Source organism: Artibeus jamaicensis, unplaced genomic scaffold (genome assembly GCF_021234435.1).
Source record: "Artibeus jamaicensis isolate MK-2021 breed Jamaican fruit bat unplaced genomic scaffold, CSHL_Jam_final scaffold_1964, whole genome shotgun sequence".
NCBI classification, from domain to species: domain Eukaryota; kingdom Metazoa; phylum Chordata; class Mammalia; order Chiroptera; family Phyllostomidae; genus Artibeus; species Artibeus jamaicensis.
The window spans coordinates 55,936,771-55,957,628 of record NW_026522030.1 but is presented as its reverse complement, the minus strand read 5'-3'; the positions used below and the strand labels follow the sequence as shown (position 1 = coordinate 55,957,628).

General features: G+C 35.2%; 1 protein-coding gene and 1 non-coding gene across 12 annotated transcripts in view; one reads left to right on the top strand and one right to left on the bottom strand.

Moving 5' to 3' along the window:
• The window catches only part of DENND4C (DENN domain containing 4C), a 133,473-nt gene that overhangs the window by 41,084 nt on the left and 71,531 nt on the right, over nt 1–20,858 (bottom strand). For all 11 annotated transcript variants that reach the window (XM_037132360.2, XM_037132356.2, XM_053656441.1 and 8 more), the window contains 6 exons: nt 20,609–20,827; nt 14,734–14,879; nt 13,506–13,541; nt 13,288–13,418; nt 10,976–11,108; nt 8,546–8,752 (listed from right to left, as the gene is read on the bottom strand). In XM_037132360.2, coding sequence (XP_036988255.2) covers nt 8,546–8,752; nt 10,976–11,108; nt 13,288–13,418; nt 13,506–13,541; nt 14,734–14,879; nt 20,609–20,827 — 872 coding nt within the window. The remainder of the gene's footprint in view (nt 1–8,545; nt 8,753–10,975; nt 11,109–13,287; nt 13,419–13,505; nt 13,542–14,733; nt 14,880–20,608; nt 20,828–20,858) is intronic.
• LOC119039588 (U6 spliceosomal RNA) lies at nt 2,187–2,289 on the top strand. Its single transcript, XR_005080642.1, has one exon. It is a non-coding gene; the product is annotated as a U6 spliceosomal RNA (small nuclear RNA).

Sequence of the window (20,858 nt, the reverse complement as noted above, 5' to 3'; positions counted from 1 at the left end):
GTAGCGTGGCCTAACGTAGTAAGTGTCCTGTAGGGTCCAATGACACAGCCACCCCTATAACCCAAGCTAGGTATTTGAGGTGTACACCCTCACCATATGGGCTGAGTATACCCTCTTTCATTGCTGTTGGCAGACCAATGAGAGGGATTTACCCAGGCAAGTCAGTTGCAATGATGGGGTGTGACCACTGACCACCAACCTCTGCCCTCCATGAAGGATCAACTGTACTTGGAGCAGGGTGGTGTTACTCTGATGCGGTCTGTAGCTGTTCACTGGGTTTGGGGTTCCCTGGGTGGTGTAGGCCAAGGTCAGCTCCCACCTGTTTTGTCTGGGGCCACCCTGCATGAGCTATAAAGAAATCTGAGATGGCTGCTTCTTGTGCTAGACTTGGAGGCTCCCAGCACCAAGCTGGGAATCTAGACTGGCTGCTGTTAGTGCTAGGCCTGGGGCCACTTAGCAAGAGATATGGGAGCTGGGGCTTTGCTGATGCTGGCTGTTGCTGTTTGATAGGATTTAGGAAATTGTGAAGCATGAGCTGTTTATATGGAAAAGTCACAGCTAACAGTTTTGGTGGGCCCATAAATTGGGTGGATCAGAGTCTCAGGGGATTTCCAGGGCAATGCAAAGTTTTAGCCAGGTTAATGTGGTCTCAGATATAGCAACAGTTTGCTGGCTGGCTCGGTGGCTCGGTGGCTCTGTGGGGGAAGGGCTCAGAAAAGGAACAATGTCTTTTGCCCTCCTCGCTGTCTGGGAGAAAGCTGTTTCCCATCTCTTGCCTTGATGCCAGATACCTCAGTTCCTCCCCGTATACCACTGGTGCCTTTTAAGCTGCTACCCCGGTGCTAAAGCTCAGAGAGAGTGAGTCTAAGTAAGTCTGTGTGTGGGTTTTTTAAGGGGAACTGCTTGGGACTCGAGGAGTTTTCCACTGACAATCCCTACTGATTTTTGCAGCCAGAAGTTATGTACTTATCTTCCTGGCACTGGAACTCTGGGTTAGGGGTTGGGACTTCTCACTACAGAGATATCTCTTCTGAATTTTCATCTACCACATGCAGATGTGGGACCAGCCTGTTCCACCTCTCTGCTCCTCCTACCGGTATGGATGAAAGCAGTTTAATTCCAAAATTGCCAGACTTCCATTCAACTCAACAATTTCTGATGGTTCTAAGTGATGGATGTCCTATATTTTAGTTGCAATTTTGATGTGGTTGTGTGAAGAGGTGAGCTGTGTTTACATATAACACCATCTTGACCAGAAGTCTTGTAGAATTTTTTAAAGACTTATCTATCTATCTATCTATCTATCTATCTATCTATCTATCTATCATCTATCTTTTAGAGGGGAAGGGAAGGAGAGAGGGAAAGAAACATCAATGTATGGTTGCCTCTTGTGCATTCTCTGCTGGGAACTGGCCTGCAATGCAGGCATGTGCCCTGACTGGGAACCAAACTGCAATCCTTTAGTTCACTGGCCCGTGCTCAATCCACTGAGCTACACCAGCCAGGGCGTCTTGTAGAATTTTTAAAATAATTTACCCAGTCCTTCTCAAAGTTATTAAGCATTATTTTTTTTTCTTTCTTGTGGTTAGAGAGTCTTGTTAAATTATTTGTAAAACCTACTCATTAATGGAAGTACCAGCATTATTAACTATTGCACGTAGCAGTTTGCCATTTGTTTCAATAACTAAATTTACATGAAGAGAATGACTATTATTCTCCATAATTTGAGAAATTCATTTATAAAATCAAGCATGATTAAAATAGCTCTCTCCTAAATCATGTTTTATATTCTATATCAAAGGAATTACAGAAAGAATTTTCCAGAATCCTATATAACAAAAAAAGAATTTGTAAACCCACATCTTTTAAAAGTATGTTAAAAAAGTTAAAAACACTGTAATATAATTAACAAAAGCTTTTCTGATATGCATTTATGAGGGTAAACTAGATTTGATTATAAGAGGACAAGTCAACTAGGTACTCCTAAAGTTAGGAGTAGCTAGATTTGATCATAAGGGGACAAGTCACCTGAGTGAGTACTCACATATTAGGTGATGGAAGAAAACATGAAGAGTGAAGCAGGAATTTCAATGATGTCTGGCTAAGAGGTGAGCCAGTTTATAGAAACAGAAACAGTACAGCCACAGACTTATTTATAATATATAGTTTATTCTGAGAATAAGGACTGCTTGCTTCAAGGAACACTTAAGTAGTATTAAAAACATACGGAGATCAGCATGGCCCATGCATGAGGATGACATGCAAAATCATGAGGCGAATAAGGAAATATACATATAAAAGATACTCTTGTTGGCACTTATAAAATGTGTTGTGCTTGTTTCAGAGTTGCTTAAAAACTGTATCATACAGCCAAGCTGCTCTTTCTATTAGGGTAAAGTATGAAGATATGAGGAAGAAACTTACATTCAAGGGAACAGAAGAAATGAAATGTGAAAAGAGATCTGAAGAGGCAGAGGATCATAAAGACGAGTACTATGAAGCTAAAAATGCAGAGTATAATTTAGGACCAGGAGGAGCAGAAACTGTTAGAGGATCTCTACAAAGGACCAGGTTAAAGATATTTTATGAAACTACAAAAATTAGGAATAACTGAAAGAACTAGATAAGATGTATGAAGAAAAATGTGGGTCAAGAGGGTACTTCAAATATCTGAAGGGTTGTCACATAAAAGGAGTAACCAGTTTGTGTAACTCCAAAATGCACGAGGGAGGTGGAACTCAGCTCATTATAAAACACACATACTTTATAAGTAATTCAAACATAAACAAGATCCCACGCTACAAACTTTCTAGAGCATCTTAGTTTGAGGTTGAAGTTATACTAAAGTATCTTAAAGTCCTATTCAACTGTAAGAAAATCACTTTCTATATCAAACTGGGGTTGATGTGATTTGCTAAAATGACTCTAGACGATGAATTTATTATGAAGATTGCAGAGTGTTCGCCAGCCTTCCAGATTTACTTGTGTAAGAGCCAGGAACCAAAATAAATAGTAATAACACCAAGGATATATTTTCCAATTACAATATTGTGTTGCTAACAACAGGATTTCTTTTGGATGTGTGGTAGATTAAAAAAAATGGTGAACAACTCTGCTATGCCACATACTGAAAGCTCATGTCCTTCTTGAACTGAGGGGGAGGGGCTTAATTCTGCTGCATGACTAACAGAATATCAGCTGAAGTAACACTGCACCAGTTTCCAGGTTTCAGACTTAAGCAACTGCCAGTTTCTACAATACCTCCTCTCTCTTGAAACAAAAGCCCTTGCAGCTATAAGATGTATGGAAAAAGACCAAATACGACATTGAGAGGTCCTAAGATTGCGTGGAGGGAGAGGATCTGACCTGAGCCCAGCCTTCCAGTCAACCTTGCCAAGGTACCTGCCCTGCCTTTGAGTTAAGTTATCTTGGACTCTCCAGATGAAATCAGGGAGCAACTGGTTATAATACATGATTCCAATTAATGCAAAGTGGGGCAGAAAAATCAATCAGAATCTTTCCTAGATTCTCAGCAAAGAATAAGACAATACAACAGCTGTATTAAGCCCTGAAGTTTTGGGGTGGTTTGTTATTCACCAGTAGCTGTTAGACTGATGAAACAATATAGAAATAACCATGACACAAATACTTCATTTTCATTAAAATTTAAGTAAACAGTATTAAACAACAAAATGCGTTATGCATTATAACTTCAATTCAGACTAGGTGGCATATACTATTTCAAGGTCTTCTAAATTTTTACTTTTTAAAATTTCTTAAAAAGATTTTATTTTAAAGCATATTTTCTTGATTATGCTATTACAGTTGTGCCATTTTTTTTCTCCCTTTTATTCCCCTCTGCTCTGCAACTCGCTTCCACAAGCATCTGCCCCCCTTAGTTCCTGTCTATGGATCGTCCATATAAATTCTTTGGCTTTTCTATTTCCTATACTATTCTTAACCTCCCTATATTTTTATGTGTGTTTTACCTTTTTTTTTTTTAATCAAAAAGAGGGAGAGAAACATCAATTTGTGAGACATACTCATTCAGTTGCCTCTCACACGCCCCCAAATGGGAACCTGGCTTGCAACCTGCACATGTGCCCTAACTGGGAATGGAGCCAGCAACAACTTGGTTTACAGGCCAGTGCTCAATCCACTGAGCTACACCAGCCACAATCTTTTTTCAAAAAAAAAAAAGGTATTTTATTGATTATGCTATTATAGTTGTCACATTTTTTCTCTCCTTTATTCCCCTCCACCCTACAACAACCCCCTTAGTTCATGACCACAAGTCATATATATAAGTTCTTTGGCTTCTCCATTTCTTATATTATTCTTAACTTCCTTCTGTTATTTTGTACCTACTATTTATGCTTCTTATTTCCTGTACCTTCCCGCCATTCTACCTCTTCTCCCTCCTTGCTGATAACCCTCCAACTGATCTCCCATTTCTGTGATTCTGTTCCTGTTCTAGTTGTTTGCTTAGTTTGTTCTTGGTTTTGTATTTTTTAGGTTCAGTTGTTGATAGTTGTGAGTTTGTTGTCATTTTACTGTTCATAGTTTTGATCATCTTTTTCTTAGATAAGTCCCTTTAACATTTCATGTAATAAGGTCTTGGTGCTGATGACCTCCTTTAACTTGACCTTATCTGGGAAGCACTTTATCTGCCCTCCCATTCTAAATGAAAGCTTTGCTGGATAGAGCAATCTTGGATGTAGGTCTTTGCCTTTCAACTAAAATAACTTCTTTTGAATACTTCTTTCCAGCCCCTTGTTGCCTATAAGGTTTTTTTTTTTTTTTTTTTGAGAAATCAGCTGATAGGCTAATGGGAACTCTTTTGTAGGTAAGTGACTCCTTTTCTCTTGTGGCTTTTAAGATTCTCTTCTTTTCTTTTATCTTGGGTAATGTAATTATGATGTGCCTTGGTGTGTTCCTCCTTGGGTCCAACTTCTTTGGGACTCTCTGAGCTTCCTAAACTTCCTGGAAGTCTATTCTTTTGCCAGATTAGGGAAGGTCTCCATTATTTGTTCAAATAAGTGTTCAATTTCTTGCTCTTTTTTTTCTCCTCTGGCACCCCTATGATTTGGATGTTGGAATGTTTAAAGTTTTCCCGGAGGTTCCTAAGCCTCTCTTCATTTTTTTTAAAATTCTTCTTTCTTCATTCTGTTTGGTTGTTTACTTCCTCCTTCTGCTCAAAATTGTTGATTTGAACCCCAGTTTCCTCCCCCTCACTGTTGGTTCCCTGGATATTTTTATTTCTCTTTAGATAGCCTTTACTTTTTCCTGTTTTGCAACCATACTCAACCATTTCTGGGAGCATCCTGATGACCAGTGTTTTGAACTCAGCACCTGATAGGTTGGCTCTCTCTTCATCATTTAGTTCTGTTTTTGGAGCTTTGATCTGTTCTGTCATTTGGGCCATTCTCCTGTCTCGATGCAGCTGTTACATTGTAAGGGGTAGAGCCTTAGGTATTCACCAGGGCAGAACAACCTGTGTCACTGCGCCGTGGTGCTATATGTGATGGAAGGGTCAGAGAGGGAACAATGCTGTTTGCTCAGCTCTCATCCGGCTTTCAGTCACCCCCCCCACCCCCTGCCACTATCCACAAGTAAATTGAGACTATCTGGTACTGATTCCCAGGTGGGTGGGTTTATGTATGTTCTACGATCCTATAGGTCTCACCAATGAACTCTCCTGTGAGGCTGGGAGTTTCTCCCACCTCAGCAACCCCCACAGATTTTTTTACAGCCAGAGGTTTCTGTTTTTAGCTGCCTGTATTGGTATCCTGTGTTGTGCAGTCTGTCTCAAACCCAAATTGTCCTTCCCAGTTTATCTGCACACAAATGTGTGACCGCCTTGTCCTCCAGCTGCTGCCCTGCCACGAGTCCTTTCTGCCTCAGGTGCCCATCTCTGCCCCTTCCTACCAGTCTGAATGATTGTTTCTTCTTTAACTCCTTGGTTGTTGGACTTCCATACAGTTTGATTTTCTATCAGATATGGTTATATTTTTGTTTTAAAATTTGTTGTTGTCCTACTGGTTGTGCAAAAAGGCAAAGTGTATCTACCTACATCTCCATCTTGGCCGGAAGTTCTCAAGTTTTATTTTTAAATTTGGCTTATTACAACTTTTACAAACATAAAATGTAGAACACAAAGCCATCAAATTAAAACATTAAGCATATAAAGGAAACATGGAATATGGACCTGAATATGAAAACCACTTACTTTCTGGGTGACCTATGTGTGTGTCAATTCATCTAAGTTTCAAATTTCTTTCTTTTTAAAATGTAGCTAATAAATGAACTACCTCACAGAGTTGCTAGGAATACCACAGAAAATAATGTACATAATATTCTATTCTATGTATAATCAATAAACAGATAAAGTGCACCAAATATACTTATGAAAGATGATTCTTTAATATTAAACAAACATTTATTTCTTCTAGTAGTAGAAATGCAATTACTTTGGTGCACTACAAATCTCTGAAGTTGTTAGATGTAGAAATATAAGAAATTAACCATGAGTTTTTAAATCTTTTATCATGGTGTTTATTGGGGAAATAGAAAAAGTTTCTTAGCTTACTAGTTCTAATTGCTGCATGCTAGAAAACAAGAGAATGTAATTATTTGTATCGGAGACTACCTTAGAACTTTATTATCTCTGGAGGAAAATAATTTTCAGGCAATTTGTGGAATGTCTCTTGAACTTACAACTTATCAAAGAAATAAACAAGTATTGTGCTTTCAATTAGAGTACAATAATATAATCAACATTTGCTCTCTCTTACACCATACTCTAAAACACTTTATAAAAATTAGAATAATTTTTAACACACTAAAATGGATGAGGTACAAAGCACTGACTCTGATCAAGTACAGTACCTTGGTACTTGTAGGCTCTGGAACTCATCAAACCTTGTACTCAGCACATTTTGACAAGAAAAAAGTGTTTCAGCACTTGCACTTGCTCGGGATGCCTCACACTTACTACAACTTGTATGAGTCATGACACTACCCCTCAAGAAAAATTATTTCATTGTTTGGTACTAGGCTGTTTCAGCACTCATCACAAGTTCTAGAATGAATTAATGATGAGTACTGAGGTATCACTGTACTTTTAATTTCCAAATAGTTTTATAAACATCAAATGAGAGAAAACGTAATCAAATATGAGAATGGATATTAGTACTTGTTTTATATCTTACTTTCAAAGCTTTTAGAATATACAGATAATACTTAAAGAAAAATGAGTTTTAATGTACTGATAGCACTACCAAATTATTTTGTAAATGCTGTAGTAGTTTCAGATCTTTTTTAAAGAAAAAAAATACAGTTATTGCTGAAGCCTATAATGTGTTCTTTCCAATCTCATTTCTGTTCTGTTCTTGTGTTCTCTCCTTCCCTCAGAAATCATTACTCTAAATTTTTATTTCAACTTCATTTTAAATTCTAATCTGATTCTATATATCATTTATAATTATTTTAACACTAAAAATAATTTCAAAGGAAATAATAGCAAAGAGACAGACTAAATAAGTGACTCAGTTTCTTTAAGTCTATCACCATCTCTCAGGATGGTTCTGAGTCTTAAGAGAGGTAAGGTAAAACCTTACCTCTGATTTAACACATCATTCATTCAGTGCTTACTATCTGTAAGTTAGGTACTATTTTAGGCATAGTACACTAACTGACTTAACCCTCAAGCTTATGAGAAAAGTATTATTATTATTATGTACATCAGTGGGGCAATTTTGTCCTCCAGGGGTCACTTGGAAATGTCTGGAGACAGTTTTGATTGCCATGAAGTGGGGCTGCTACTGGCATCTAGTGGGTAGAGGCCAGTGATGCTGCTAAACATCCAACCATGTGCAGGACAGGCTTGGATAGGCCCCCATTATAAAAAATTATGTGGGCCAAAATGTGAGTAGTGCCAAGACTGAGAAACTGGAATCTACACTTCAGATTTATAGTCTGAAAAAGTTTGGTTTTATAAGTCACCCTAGCATCCTATTTCCTATTTGCTTCTTAACAAGGTTTTATCAAGAATAAAATAAAATCAGCCCTGGCTGGTGTAGCTGAGTGGATTCAGCGCAGGCCTGCAAGCCAAACAACCACAGTTCAATTCCCAGTCAGGGCACATGCCTGGGTTGCAGGCCAGTTCCCAGCAAGGGACACATGAGAGGCAACCATACATTGATATTTCTCTCCTTCTCTCCTTCCTTTCCCCTCTAAAGATAAATTAAATAAATAAAATCTTTTTAAAAAAAGAATAAAATAAAATCAATGTTGTTTTCTATTTAACAAGGGCAAACAATCTGGTCTAAGAGGTCTCAGCTTCATTCCATGGTAGTAATCTTTAAAATAAACATATATAAAAATAAAAAATAAGACCTGGCTTTATGAAAAAAGTAAATGTTTTTACCTTTCCTGCTTAATGAAAATTCTTGAGGACACTTTGAAGAGCACTTGAGACATAAATTTTCTTAAAAATACAAAAATAAAATTTATCTTAGTGACGTTCTCAATGTGTTATACTTGCCTCATCTAGTGGATCCACATCTGTTTTCCTCATCTTAATAAGTACATCATATGCCTGCTGAAGTGCTCTGACCTTAGGATGGGAAACTCTAACATAGGCTGGGAGACAAATAAACCATAAACTGTAACAATGACTGAAGAGGCATTTGGCCCATTGTGGTGGATTTGCATAACATCTCTTCGCCAACTTATGAGCTGTTTTTATCTCCTAGAAAGAGAATAAATAAAACATGGTATTTACAAAAATTCATTAGGATAGAGAAATCGAAAAGGGAAGGAGAAAAGAGAATTTAATGTAAAATTTGACTCTAAAGTCCAGCATTTCATAGTTTTACTTTTGTGGGTGGCTTCCTACTTAGTGTCATATGGTTCTTTCACATTCCCCTACGAAAGCACTTTATATTCTACTGTAGCAAGCACTCATCTCCTAATAGATAAGAAATCCCTTCAAAGCAGAGACCATTCATATTTTTATAATATAATGGTGCCCTTTGAATAGAAGGCACTGATATGTTTGATGGATGAAAAAGATTTAACCATGGACAACTTGAGCTCTTCAATGTCACTCTTAAAAAGTGAGTTTCCTCACACTTTTCCCTGCTAAAAAGTTAAGATGCCTTGGCTATTTCCTGCCAAGATTTTCATTTTACCATCCGTCACTACAGTCTGTGTTAATTCCTTCTTTCACTGACTGATTACATAAAGAGACCTACTCCTTTTGAAGACAACACAGTCTGAAAAGATCATAGACCTTCCTACCTAATCGTTCAACAGTCATGTTTTCAACTTCTGATTTTCATTCTAATTTAGGTGGAAGAGAATAGGTCTCAAAATCACCTACTGAGCTTTATCAAACTATAGATACTCCCAGAAACTATAGTGCCTTCCAGATATGTTAAACTGCTACTGTGTGCTTTGCACAAAAGATCCCTCTATTGGGATGTGTTCTAAATAAAAATATCCTGGTGTATTAGTTTTTTGTGATCTGTTTTTAGGGGACTTGAGGACAGATTTGAAAATATAGTTCCTTTCCTTTTACAGCTAGCTTGGGAAAAAATGGTGATGAAAATGAGATTTAAATACTTAGTAACAAAATTCTCCCATTAAAAAAACTTGCCTTCAGTAAACTAACAAGGACAAAAAAATTTCCCTTCAGATAACACTGAGAGAAATGTGTACTGTATGCAATTAAGGAACACCTTGGGTTACCTCTCCGACTTGGGAGAGGTCCATGAATTGGTAAAACCTGAACTAACAATTTCATTCTTTTGGGGGTCATTTTTCTATGACCCCCAAAATGTTAGTATATATCTAAAAGATGTTTAATTTTAACTCACACCTAACTATAGCTTAATCCTTTACACTTAAATCGGGTATGGTATTAAAGCTTGATGTCTAGATAGTCCTAACTTAACTCATTTGAACTCTCTTTAGAACACAGTATTCAGTATAAAGTACATTTACATTAATTATGAGGGAAATGCAAATCAAAATCACAATGAGATACCTACCACTTCACCCCCATAGGATGCTATAATAAAAAAGATAATAACAAGAACTTACAAGGGTATATTGAACCTGGAACACTCATACACTGCTGGTAGGAAATACAAAATGGTGTAGCCACTCTGAAAAACAGTCTGACAGTTCCTCAAAAGGTTAAACAGAGTTACCATATGACACACCAATTCTACCTCTAGGTACATACCCAAGAGAAATGAAAATATACACCACACAAACATTTGTACACAAATGTTCATAGCAGCACTACGAATAACGGCCAAGAAGTAGGAGACACTCACATGTCCGTAAATGGATAAATGTATAAATATAATGGGATATTATTCAGCAATAAAAATAAATGAAGTACTGATACATGTTGTAACATTTATAAACCTTAAAAACATTATTATAAGTGAAAGAGGTCAGTCCCAAAGGACTATGTTACACAATTCCATTTATATGAAATGCCCAGCATAGACAAAACTATAAAGACAGAAAAAAGACTAGGGGTTGCCTAGGGCTACGGGAGGAAAAAACTGGGGGTTACTAGCAAAGGGGTGAGAGGTTTTTTTAGGGATGACAAAAATGCTCTAAAGTTGATTGTGGTGGTGGCTGCACAACCCTGTGGATATATGAAAAGCCACGGACTATAATTTAAATGGGTAAATTGTATGTATGAGAATTATATCTCAACAAAGTTATTTTTAAAGTATATTTGGTTCCCAAGGATTCTCCTAAAGCATAAACATAAGCATGCAAAAACTTCAGCCTCGATATGTAAGTAGGGTAGCAAGAAATACAGTTCATCATCAACCATAGTGGGTCTTCCAATGGTTACTGTGGGTGATAAATCTAAACTATAAGCTGCATATCACATATACATACTTCACATTTTAAATTAACATGTATTACATAAAGAATATCTGACCTGTTTAGTTCTCTTAGCCATGAGAGCTGGACTGTTTGTAATGCTATTCCCAGTAGGGTGTCTACTAAAACAAAGTTTCAACTCCTGTGGTCTGTCAAAAAGCTTAAGGTCCAGTCTTGGAAAGTATTTGTAACTAAAATAAAAAGCAAAAATAGAACTGCTGATTTAAAATACATTAACTCTTCATATTATTCCAGAATTTAGGTGAATATTTCTAAACCTTAACAGTACCCAATATTATTCCCCAAAACCCTTATATAGAAAATTTTCTTTTAAAAAATATAAGATGATATAGTTATAAAATACATAGGCCGTCTACACACAATCTTTGGCTCCTCTCCACCCTATTTATTTTCCACCAATTCTTAGAAAACAGAAAACCTGGGTACCTTACTTGATAGAGGAATTAACCCTTATGAGAGAAACCAAGTGTTCAATGATAATTTATATTTGAAAATAATATTTAGTACAATTTATAATTTTGTTTTTCTTCATAAAAGTATTTTGCACTGATATCTAAAAGGAAATTTTTTTCATAATATTTTTATTAATGAGATATACAATAATTTAAGCAATTCTTTACTGTTGGACACTTTTAGGTTATTCCTGAACTTTTGTGATTAAATACCTTTGTACATATATCTTTATGAATACTTTTGCTTAATTTCTTAGGATAATGCCCAATAACAGGGTCTTCTATCGTCAACATTTATCAAAAGAATCAAATTATAAGCATACCAAATTATTTTTTTTTTAAAAAAGCAATACTTGCAGCATACAATCTAACTTAACATACACTCTAGTAAGCATAACCTATCCTCAACATGATAGATTAAAAATGCTTCTGTCCTGACCAGTGTGACTCAGTTGGTTGTGTGCTGTTCCACAAAATAAAAGGTCACTGACTTGATTCCTAGTCAGGAAATATGCCTGGGTTGAGGGTCTGGTCCTGGTTGGGGCACATGAGAGAGGCAACAAATTGATGCCTCTCTTTTCTTTTCTTCTCTTTCTTTTCCTCTCTTTCTCCCTCCCTTTCCCTCTCTCTAAAAATAAATAATAAATAAAATCTTTTTTAAAATGCTTCTACTCATCATTTTATTCTGCATTTCTTTGAATACTAGAAAAACTTAATATATTTTCATTTTATTGACTATTGAGAATTCTTCTTGGAAAATGCCTGCTTAGTTCCTTTGGCCAATTTTCTTCTGGGCTATACTGCCTTTCCCTACTTATATTGTTTGTCAATACCTTGATACCAATGATTAAACCAAAGTAAAAAAGAATTCTATATTAATATGCAATCAAAATGGTACTTAATTAAGCCACTCAATCCCTATGGTATATATTCTTCATTCTTATGCAGTCCTTCTGAGATTATATATTAATTCTATATTTCCATATTTTTAGAAGACAGTTACTTTATATTTCTTTTGCTGCATATATTCTTTTATGAATATAGCCTAAGAAATAACTGTGTATATACACAAAGATATAGATAGTAAAGAATTACAAACAAACCCACAGGTGACTTGCAAAACAAATCACAATAAACATGTGCAATGTAGTCATTCAAAATGATATGGCACAAAAAAATTAACATGGACATATGTTTGGACCATTAAAGGCAAATACAGGCTACAAAAAATATGTAGAGGATGAACTCATATTTGTTTTAAGTAAATCCAAATTTATACACAAAAAGACAGAAAAAATATACATACAATTGTTAACAGACTAAGTACTGCTGCTAAAATGATGTGCTAATTTTCCCTTTTCTGTTGTTTAATTTTCTAAGTTTATTAAACTTTGTACTATCACAATTACAAAAATAACAATCAAATACATTTGATTTCTCAAAAGATTCCCATCCAAATCCTATTCTTTACATTTATTTTAATAAAGAACAATTCCTGGTCCTCTACTTTTAAGTCTACTCTGACATATTAAGCAGAACTTTGTCTTTATATTAACAGTGAAAGCCCCCCAAAGGGTAGGGGAACCTCACAAAAGTATATGAATTTTTTAAACATTAAAATAAGGTTAAATGTTTAGGTGGATAGTGGCCAACTTCTGGCTTATTTTCCAATAAGGTTGTCCAATTCTTAATTTACATTACCCAGTGATATTATAAAATAATTCATCTCTAGTAGTTTCACTGAATAAATTTTGAAAATGACCTTCACAAATAATTTATATATATGCACACACACACACACACACACACATATATATATATCTACTATTAATCAGAAATAATCAAAGTAAATTACTAAAGCTATGCCCAAACAGCTTCTTTAAAAAATTCCTGCTACCTGTACTTTGGTGACAGGTCCTTCCCATCATCAGGAGGTGGCTCTGGTGGCATTATGAATACAGTGTGCTCACTTTTTTGTGAATCGTCTAGCTCTATCAACTTGGCATCATCTGTTGAATCACAATCAACCTGAAAATAATTATTTTTTCCAGTTAATTTGTATATAAGGAAGACCTAATCCTGAAATTTCAAAACTTAATTTTAAGAAAAAAATACCTTATCTGTTTTCTCCATGCCTTTATCAGGAAACAACTAGAAAAGAAAAAAAGAATTCTTAGTGGAAATGTCTCCTGTGAATTTAATAGAGTTTACTTTAAATTCTTATATTAAAAATATTGGTTTTATTTAATACTGGGCAGATACAACACTTCACAATATATTTTGGGGATCCTATACTACATTAGGCTAAAGTATAATACTTCTCTTACAGCTACTAAAGTAGAAAAAAATTTATTTTGATTAATATTTTCATGAATCCTTCAAAAGCAAAAGATAACTAATCACAAGGGAAATCTAGCTTTTCAAATCCAAAGTTTCATTATTATTAAACCCCTGCATTAGATTGATATTATCTAAGCATACCTCTAACTGGATGATAGTGTACTATCAATTTTACCAGTAAACTAGTATGTTAAATAATTTCAGTTGTATCCCTGAAGTTTGAGATCACACTGACAGAATGGGAGAAAACTTAATCAAGTTTTCAAAGGCACATGAATCATTAGGAACCCATTTAAAAATGCCATAGTATTCCACCTTTTTTGGATATAATCTCGAATTTTATATAATATATAGTTTGCATAAATAATCATCCTCAAGAACCACATAGCAAAAATAAGAATTTTATTAAAATTTTCTTTAAAAATCTAAGTCAGTCACCAATTGACTTAAGAATCAACTTGAACTTCCTTAAGATGGGTGAGTAAAGCTTTAAAATCTAACATATTTCCAAATATCTTCCATTAGGACAGAAGAAATATATTAGCAAAAGTAGTTGGAAAGACATTAAAACAAAGAACACAGGCCTCCACCACCCATAAAACTAAACTTTTTAAATAAACTACTAACTCTTATGTTATTGATATAAATTAAAAAATATAAGATTTAGGATGGTCAATGAAATGTTCTTAGTACTTAATAGTTACAAAAACAAAGTGAGATTCAAAGAGAAAAATTACCTATGTATGGTAGAAACTAGATACTACAAGGAAAATGACTCATGTCAAAACCAGAATTAGGCACTTGCATGTACATGTGAGCATATGTGTGCCCACAGCCATGAGCTTGCATGCATGTGCGTGCACACACACACACACACACACACACCCTATACTGTCTCCCTCAGATCATTTGGGCTAATCATAATAATGATAATGATTATATATACAAGTAGTCAAACTATTAAAGTTTTTCCTTCATGTTGTTATATAGGACAAACTTTTACCTTTTCTATGCAGTCATCAAAAAATGCCAATCCAGTATCTTTATCACTTACAAAACTACATTCTTCAATGAATCGAATAAAAATCTGTGTTTTGGATAAAAGGGTGTAGAATTTTGTATAGGCACGATCTCGACTTTTTAAAAATCCTAAAGAAAACAAAATTACAATTAAATTCAAATTTTAAAGTAGAACTAGATGTTACATTAAATATTATTTTAAACTTCTACATGATATTCTATTGTAGTCTCTTTATATATATCACTACAGAAGCTTCTAGTAACCACAGCTCCTTCTGCCTGATTCAACCACAAAAATGCTTAACTTATACCATTAACCTTTTTACTGAAACCTGAATCTCTTATAAGAAACCTCTAGCTCCACAGCTCTCAAATAGAAATTTCTGATATTCTGTGTTTTCTTGAGTAAGAGGTGTCAATGTCCTTCCTCTGCAATGCCACTAGACAATTATTTCTATGTAGTCTTGTAAAAGTTTGTGCTCACTGAAGGTTCAAGCATCTGGCTGTTTTACCCTTTTCCCTACCAACTGCAGTCATCTACTGACTTTAGGGACACTCTCCTTCATTCAATGAAGATCAGGGCACCCAATTCAAAGTCTTCTCTTCTCCAACTCCTACTATCATCATTCTTTAACACACACCAGTCACAAACCATCCAACACTTTCAATGATCTGTGGTCCATTCTACCTCAACCACCAACTTCTAGACAAAGTCACATATACACTCTCTAGACTGTTCTTGCCATAATTAAAAATAGCTCTGCTAGTAAAAGGGGGGAGAAGGTACAGAAAATAAGTAGCATAGACAGTAGATAGAAAATAGATGGGGGGGGCAAGAATAGCATGGGAAATATAGAATCTAAAGGACTTGAGACACATGGTCATAAACTAAAGGGGGGTAATGGTGGGGATGGGGGGTAGGGTGGAGGGGAATGAAAGGGGGAATAGAACAACTGTAACAGCATAGTCAATAAAAAAAATTTTAAAAATTCAATGAATGTAAAAAAAAATAAAATAAAAGTAAAAAAAAAAAGAAAAAAAATAGCTCTGCCTCTCAAATATGTATTCTACATGTTATTCTCTGACCATTACCCTCATCTATCTGGTTTGCTTACTGAAGAACACCTACCCAGGCTCTTTTTTTTTTGTGTGGGGGTGACAGAAGCTAGACTCATTGAAATCTACAATCCATTTACCCTATTCCATTCTACCTAAGCCCTCCTGTTTTCAGTTCTCTACCTATCCAATACTGATTCCATGCCCATGCTCATCAATTCAATTACTTTCTTGTCAACACTGTCAATTCTTTTGCTTTTTGCCTTTTTTGCCAAACCCACCTAGTATAACCTAGCCCTGGAGGAATGTACTGCCTGCTTTCTCTGGATCTGCACCAGGGTGACTGAGCACAAGTTAAAAGGGAAAAAGGAAGTTCCACAATTAGGTGGATCAGAATCACTACTGTACCTTCACCCCTGACCAGCAACCCCTTACCCATGTTTTCACAGTTTTTTCTGCTTTTTAAATGTTCTCCCTCCATGTTTTCTTCCCCCATCCCAGAATGATCATACCTTATATTGCAGAGAAAATGAAAATCATTAACTGAGCTGATTTAACAATCACCTTTATCTCACTACAAAATCTATGACTTTTTCTGCAGCTATCATTCATTCCTTCCTTCTTTTTACAATGGATATGTCCAGTCCTCCCACCTAAGGCCAAGCCCACAACCTCAGCCTGGGATTCCAGCCCATCAGTATTTTCAGAACAATTCTTCCTCTATTAGCTACTTATCAGCATCCTGAAGTCTCTCTCATTAAAAACAACAGTAACAACAAAAAGCCCTTCCTTAACAAATAATCAGATCCTCTCTTTTTGGCTCTTTTCCTTCTCAATAAAGAGTATGACCATCAACTTGGTTGTTAAAGACAAAAATCTTAAAGTTGCTCTTGACATCTCCCTCTGTCTTACAACCTGTACTCAATCACCAAGTTTTATCCATTCCACCTCCTAAAAATCACTCTTCTACACATACTACCACCAGCTAATCCAGGTCACTTATACTGGTCACTTGGACTGATGCATTAATCAACTTAATTAGTAGATTCACACTTTACAGCCTCTGGTTCAATCTCTGCATTAGAAACTAAAGAGATTTAAAAATGTAAATCTGATACTATGACCTACTTAAATATCCTTCACTGGCTTCCAAGTGCTCTTAGAATAAAGACTAAAGTCCCTCACTGGTTCTAAAAGATCTTATGTGATCTGGCTCACATGCACCATTAGAAGCATGATTTTTGAGCCACTTTTTCCTCCAGCCTTTCGTTGACACTTCTGGCATTCCACATACTGTTGTCCTCATTCCATCCCAGTGAAACACGAGTTGAGAAAGGCTTACATAAAATAGAAATAGATTCTTGACAAGTAGTAAAGAAAAGGGGTTTTTTCCTTCTTCTAATGGATATAGGCAATTATCAGCTAAAACAATCAAATGAAAAGCAGGTGGGAAACCATGATGAATGAATAAGGCTGACAGTTAAACCCAGTGATCCATCTCAGGAGCACTAAAACTGGGACAGCCAGACATGTTATGTCCCTCAAAACAGAAAGTAGTGAGCACCAAGTATTTTGGCATTACTTGACAAGAAAACTGAATCTGAATCTAATCAAGCTCTAGATCAGTACTGTTTAATTCAGTAACTACTACCCACATGTGGCAATTTAACTCTTGACATGTGGCTGGTCCAAAGAAATGGTGTAACCATAAAATACCTGCCAATTTCAAAGCCGTAGTACAAAAAAAAAGAACGTAAACTATTTCATTAAATTTTAAAAACTTGAATGTGTGTTGAAATAACAGTCTTTTGGATATATTACATTGGAGAAAACACTATTAAAATGAAACAGCCTGGATGGATCTTGAGGGTATCATGCTAAGTGCAGTAAGTCCAACAAAAAAGGATAAGAACTGTGATTTCATTCACATGTGGAACATAAAACTAAAATCAACATATGAACGAATAAAACAGACTGATAGTTATAGACAACAGAATGGTGGTTACTATAGGGGAAGAGGAATGGAAGGAGTACAAAGAAGGTAAAGGGGAGTCAAGTATATGGTGACTAAAAAGACTGGTTGGTGAGCACAAAAAGGAGTATACAGATGTTGAATTATAAAGTTGTACCCTGAAACTTTTATAATGTTATTAACTAATGTTACCCTAATACATTTAATTAAAATAAAAATTAAAAAAATAATTTTCCCTATTGCTTACTTCTTTTTTAACTGTGGCCAATAAAAATTCTAAATTATATATGTACCTCACACTATATTTCTGACAAGATCAGGCGCGTTCAGGGTAGTATGGCCATAGACTTACACATTATATTTCTATTAGATGATTGGCTCTTGCTCTAACTACACATTTACAGGAAATACAGATGATGGAAGAAATGTAAATAACACAATAAAGATACAAGCAGCCAAAAGCACAGATAAGCTCAGAAAATTATAAACATAATTAACAAAAGTTATAGGTAAAATGATGTCCTATTTGGAATTCAGAGAGAAGAGATAGACCATTCAAGATAGCTGAAACACAAATAGCAGAATACTGATTGCTACTAGTGCTTAAGTTGGAAGATGGCTATATATATGATTTGATATGTGTTTATGAAAGTATTCCCTAAGAAAAAGTTATCTCAAAAGGAAGAGCTAATTCTTACTCATTTTTCAGGCCAAAGCTTGTTACTTCTTCAGGGAAACTTTCCCTGACCTAGCAGTCTCATTGTAACCAACACTTTCCTTTATAACATACTTAGTAAAATGTAAATAGTATTTGTGTTATTCTCTCTAATGTCTGTATTCCCCATTAAACCAAATGTCATCCTGTTACCAACAAAAGGCCTCAGACACTATAATTAAATATCTATCATTCTAAATTCCATTAGTAATGCCTCCTGCCCACAGAGATGAATTAATGACCCACTACTGCTGATTAGAAAAACTCCATGTTCTTAGTCTGGCATCTAAAACTACCCTTAACACCACTGATAATCTGAGCTCTGATCTTATTTTCAGACTCATCTTCCACAACACCTATTAAAACGGTTCACTTTGGTCAAACTGTATCATTCAATCTTTTTCCCAAGTATGCTGTTATAGGCTGACTGTGTCCCCCCAAAATTCTCCTACTGAAGTTTTAACCACTAGTACTTTAGAATGTGACTGCATTTGCAGATAGGTCTTTAAAACAACAATTAAGTCAAAATGAGGTAGAGTGGACTCAAATCAAATGTAACTAGTATCCTTACAGAAGGGCAATTTGGACACAGAAAACGAAGACCATGTGAAGACATAGGGAGAAGACAACCAACCAGAAGCCAAGGAGAGAGGCCCTCCAGCTACTTTCTAGAATTGTGAGAAAATAAATTTCTGTTGTTTAAGCCACCCAATCTGTGGTACTTTGTTAAGGCAAACCTTGCACCTTGCAAACAAAGACACATACCATGTTCTTTGGTTTTTTGAAGTTTCTTCCATTTTACTACCACTAACAATAATAGCTGTTATCACGAGTACTGAATATTGTATTTTTGCTAGTTGCTCCACCTATATTTTCTCATTTAATCTTCATGATCATGCATGAAACTAGGTATTATCCCCATTTTATTCATGAGAAAACATAATCCCAGAAATGTTTCATAAACAGCAAAGAAGAAATTCAAATTCAGATTTGATTTTTAATGCCTATTGTTTTTAGAAAGGCTTTCCTATTCATCTCCACTTATCTAACTTCTTCCAAGTCATGCTCTTCTTCCATAAAGTCTTCCAAAATATTCATTTGAAAAGATGTTTCTATTTTCCTGTATTTTTAGAGCTTCTCACTGAATTGTGTAAAATCTGTTTTCTTGAGTACTTGGTATACTTTAAAAAATTAGATTATTTTACATTTAGCATCTCACATAGCTAAATTTTATACTTCTTTATATCCCTACATAATAACTAGTTGGACTTGGAAAGCAATGGCTAAATATTTGAGAGATAAGTTATTCTGAAGCAGAAATAATAAAAGATACAAGGATTACTGGGAGAGTACAGATTATTTTTAAAGTAACTGCTAGGTAAAAGTACAGAAATGTAATATAATTTTTATATAGATATTAGTGAATCTGTAAAGTTGCTACTAAATATATATCAGTAGCTCAATAATCATAAAAAGCTTTATAACTCCTGAAAAATAACAAACACAAAAAATATGAGTATAGTGTTTTCCCCTGGAAAAAAACACACATTTTTTGAAAAATTTAAAAACCTGGTGGCTTTATTCCAAAAACAAATTGTTAGGGAATATTTTTTTTTTCCTCTTAAATATGACTTTATTTTTCAGATTTCCTCTGCCCTGTAATTTACTTCTCGTATGTCTGTGCTGACTATAAATGTGAGCTGATTTTACTTTATTTGTTCCCCTGAGTTTTATTGACTTTGGGCTTTGTGACTTGTTAGGGAATATTTTAAAGCAAAGTGTATATAAATCCAAAGTTTATGTAAAACTGAAGAAAACCTAAAGCAAATAACATTCTAAGATAACTAAGTAGCACTGTATACAGACGCAATGTCTTTGACTTTTTATAATTAAAGTCTTTTAGCTTTAGGTTTCTCAAGAAAAAATGCACTATAAAAAGTAAAAGAAATTCTACTCACAGAGCCAGACTGCAAACAGACAGAAGTTTATTATATTTTAATATAAACTTCTAAAAATTTAGACAGAAAATATTTCTTGGTAGCAATACCAAACAGAAAAACACAGAAAGTGTTTTTCATATTTACACAAAGTGATTGTATTTTCAATGCCACTCACCCTGTCGGTCAAATAATGAATCAACAGCTGTGGCTTTATTTGAAGGAGCCTCTGTGATTGGTTTGAGATAAGTTCTATACCCTTTTAAAATGGATGCCATAAAGCGCAAAAATGCCTCTTGAATTTCCATCTCAAGTTGAGTCATCTTTTTTTGCCAGGAGAAATCTGCTTCAATTGGAGTCATCTCAATTGCTGAGCCTTCTTGAGTTTTTCGGTGAACTGACAAAATAAGAAAAGAAAATGACATTGA